The sequence below is a fragment of the Pteropus alecto genome, unplaced genomic scaffold, assembly GCF_000325575.1.
Source record: "Pteropus alecto unplaced genomic scaffold, ASM32557v1 scaffold56, whole genome shotgun sequence".
Lineage (NCBI taxonomy): Eukaryota > Metazoa > Chordata > Mammalia > Chiroptera > Pteropodidae > Pteropus > Pteropus alecto.
The window spans coordinates 853,521-856,179 of NW_006438871.1; the positions used below are offsets into that span (position 1 = coordinate 853,521).

Consider the following 2,659-nt stretch of genomic DNA (forward strand, 5'->3'; position numbering starts at 1 on the left):
GCAAGGGGCGCTCCTGGATCCGCGCCCTGCACCGGGCGCGCCGCGGCCCTGTCGGTGGCCCTGGGCCCAGAGCAGCCAGGAGGCAGCAGGGGGAGGGCGGATCTGGCCCGGGCTGCGGCTGAGCGGCGCGGCGTCCTGTGCACGCCCGCAGACTCCGGCGACCCAGACAAGGAGAGTCCAGGCTGCAAGCGGCGGCGGACGCGCACCAACTTCACCGGCTGGCAGCTGGAGGAGCTGGAGAAAGCCTTCAACGAGAGCCACTATCCCGACGTGTTCATGCGCGAGGCGCTGGCGCTGCGCCTGGATCTGGTCGAGTCCCGAGTTCAGGTAAAGACCCGCCGCCCCTCCCGCGACCCGCATCCCGCCGCTCGTCCCGCCCCGCGCCGCCCGCTTTTGTTCTAGGTGGAGACGCATCCCCGGTCCCGAGCCCGCCTAGTGCTCGCTTGCGGGAAGCTGTGGGGCCGGCTGTTCCGGGGCTCGTGGCGCCTCCCGGACGGGGTGGTGGGAGCCCTGGAAAGTAGGGGCGGCTCGGGAGGGGCCGGCGGCCGCCCCGAAAGTAGCGGGAACAGGTGCTGCGTCCCACCCGGGGAGCCGCGCGGTGGGTCCGCGAGACCTAGCGAAATGAGGTCTGCGAGGCTTGGGGGGCGGGGGGCGGCGAGGAGGAGCGGTCTCTGGACGCGGAGGACACGGGGACAAGGCACCCCCGCGCCGCCGCGCCTCGCAGGGGCCCGGCTCGCGTCGCCAGCCTGGAGCGAACGCGTCTGTTTGTTTACCTTTCGCCTCGAAAATACTCAGATGGAAACATGTATTTATTCATCGCTTTGCAGAAGGGGGCAGCTGAGAAAGGCGGGCGGGAACTTAAACAATTAACACACTGAGAAAAAAGGTGTCTGAGTCTTTAATTCCCCCGGTTGTAGATTTTCTTTTTCCTTTCCCCGGTAATTTGATTTTTATTCGGAAAATGACAGCGGTTTTCTTTTTAAAACTACGGCGTCGATTTGGTGGATTAAAAATTCAAGATGAACTGGGTATAATTAGGTGTTTCCCCGAAGTACATAAGTGTTTGCAGGGCGCGCGCGGTGAGTGCGGGGTGAGTGCGCGGCCGCTGCGGGGCCGGGGCTCCGAGGCAGGGGCCGGGCAGCCGCCGCCGCAGCGCCAGCAGCTTTGTCCGGAAAGGCGTTCTGGTCCTGTGCTTGGTGGCCCTCCTGACCGCTTCTGTTCCCAAATCCTTTCATCCAATTTGTTCTAAGTGTCTTAAGTGAAGTCAAGACCTCTTTATTTCTCCCTAATACGATAATGAGTAATTCCAGGCGGCCTGGAATTTGTACCCCAAAATAAGTATTTAAAGAAAAAGGAGGGGACAAAAGGCTGTTGACCCTGGGGAGGTGCAGCTTAACACCCGCGCTGTTGGCGCAGACAAAGCTGCCTGTGGCCAGGCCGGGCCTGCTGGGCCGTGTTTCCGTTGGGCCACAACAAAGAATTAATTCACTGATGGCGCTCGCTCGCTTGCGGAGGGTAGCTCGCCTGCGGCTCCACAGGGCTTGGACTGTTCTGTGGGGGAGCCAGGGTCCGGGGCTGCTGTTCCCCCGCATCCGGCGAGGCTCCCCAGAACCGGCTGCAGAGAGGGTGGAAGAGGCAGGGCGGCCCAGGCCCCCTCCTCTCCGCCAGGCCCGGCAGCTGGCCTCCTGCTTCCCGCAGGCCAAGCACACCGGGGCTGAGAACGGCACTGTGTTGGTGCCCTGGCCTGGAGCCTCCAGAAAGAAGGATGCGTGTGAATGTGGGGGGAGGGGGCTGGAGCTCCCCTCCCCCAAGCTGGGCTCAGCTTGGCTCCCCAGGCCCTTCTTGAAGAAGCGGCATCCAGATTTTTGCTCACGGGACACGCCAAAATCTGGGCTTTGACTCAGTCTCCAGGGGGCTGAGGACAGGTGTGGAAGGCGGCTGAGCCCAGCCGCCTGGTGTCCTGGGCCAGACGGTCAGCGCCAGGCCAGGCGGCTGCTTAGAGCAGGAGCTGTGAGAAGCCAGGAGGGGTGAGGGGGAGCCCCGCTCTCTGTCTTCCCACCAGAAACCCGATGCCTTGGGTCGGGGGGCCAGACCAGCCCTGCCCAGCAAAGGGGCAGCTTCCAGCTCCCCGAGGTGAGAAGCCAGAGCAGGAAGCTGGCCCGGAGGCCTCACCTACCTCCTTCTGGGTGGAAAAGATCCTCTTTGGAGCCTGCAGCCTCCGTGCGAAGCCCAGCTCGGGGCCGGCGGGGCCGTGGCTTGGCTCTCGTCTCCCGGCCGGAGCCAAGGTCGTGCAGGCCTGTCTGGGGGCAGTGGGGAGGCCCACGGCCCCGCGGCCGCCGCCCCCTGATCGTGCCTTCCTTTCCCCAACCGGCTGCTCTAGGTCTGGTTCCAAAACCGCCGGGCCAAGTGGAGGAAGAAGGAAAACACGAAGAAGGGCCCGGGGCGGCCGGCGCACAACTCGCACCCGACCACGTGCAGTGGTGAGCCCATGGACCCCGAGGAGATCGCGCGCAAGGAGCTGGAGAAGATGGAGAAAAAGAAGCGCAAGCACGAGAAGAAGCTGCTCAAGAGCCAGAGCCGCCACCTGCACTCGCCCGGCGGCCTGTCCCTGCACAGTGCGCCCAGCTCCGACAGCGACAGCGGCGGCGGCGGCTTGTCC

At 64.6% G+C, this 2,659-nt stretch overlaps 1 protein-coding gene across 1 annotated transcript in view; it reads left to right on the forward strand.

The window, feature by feature from the left end:
- UNCX (UNC homeobox) overlaps positions 1-2,659 on the forward strand; it is a gene marked incomplete at its 5' end in the record, with an annotated part of 12,289 nt that overhangs the window by 299 nt on the left and 9,331 nt on the right. Inside the window, 2 exon segments of the mRNA XM_006926909.1 lie at positions 80-327; positions 2,381-2,655. Of these exon segments, the coding sequence (XP_006926971.1) occupies positions 80-327; positions 2,381-2,655 (523 nt within the window).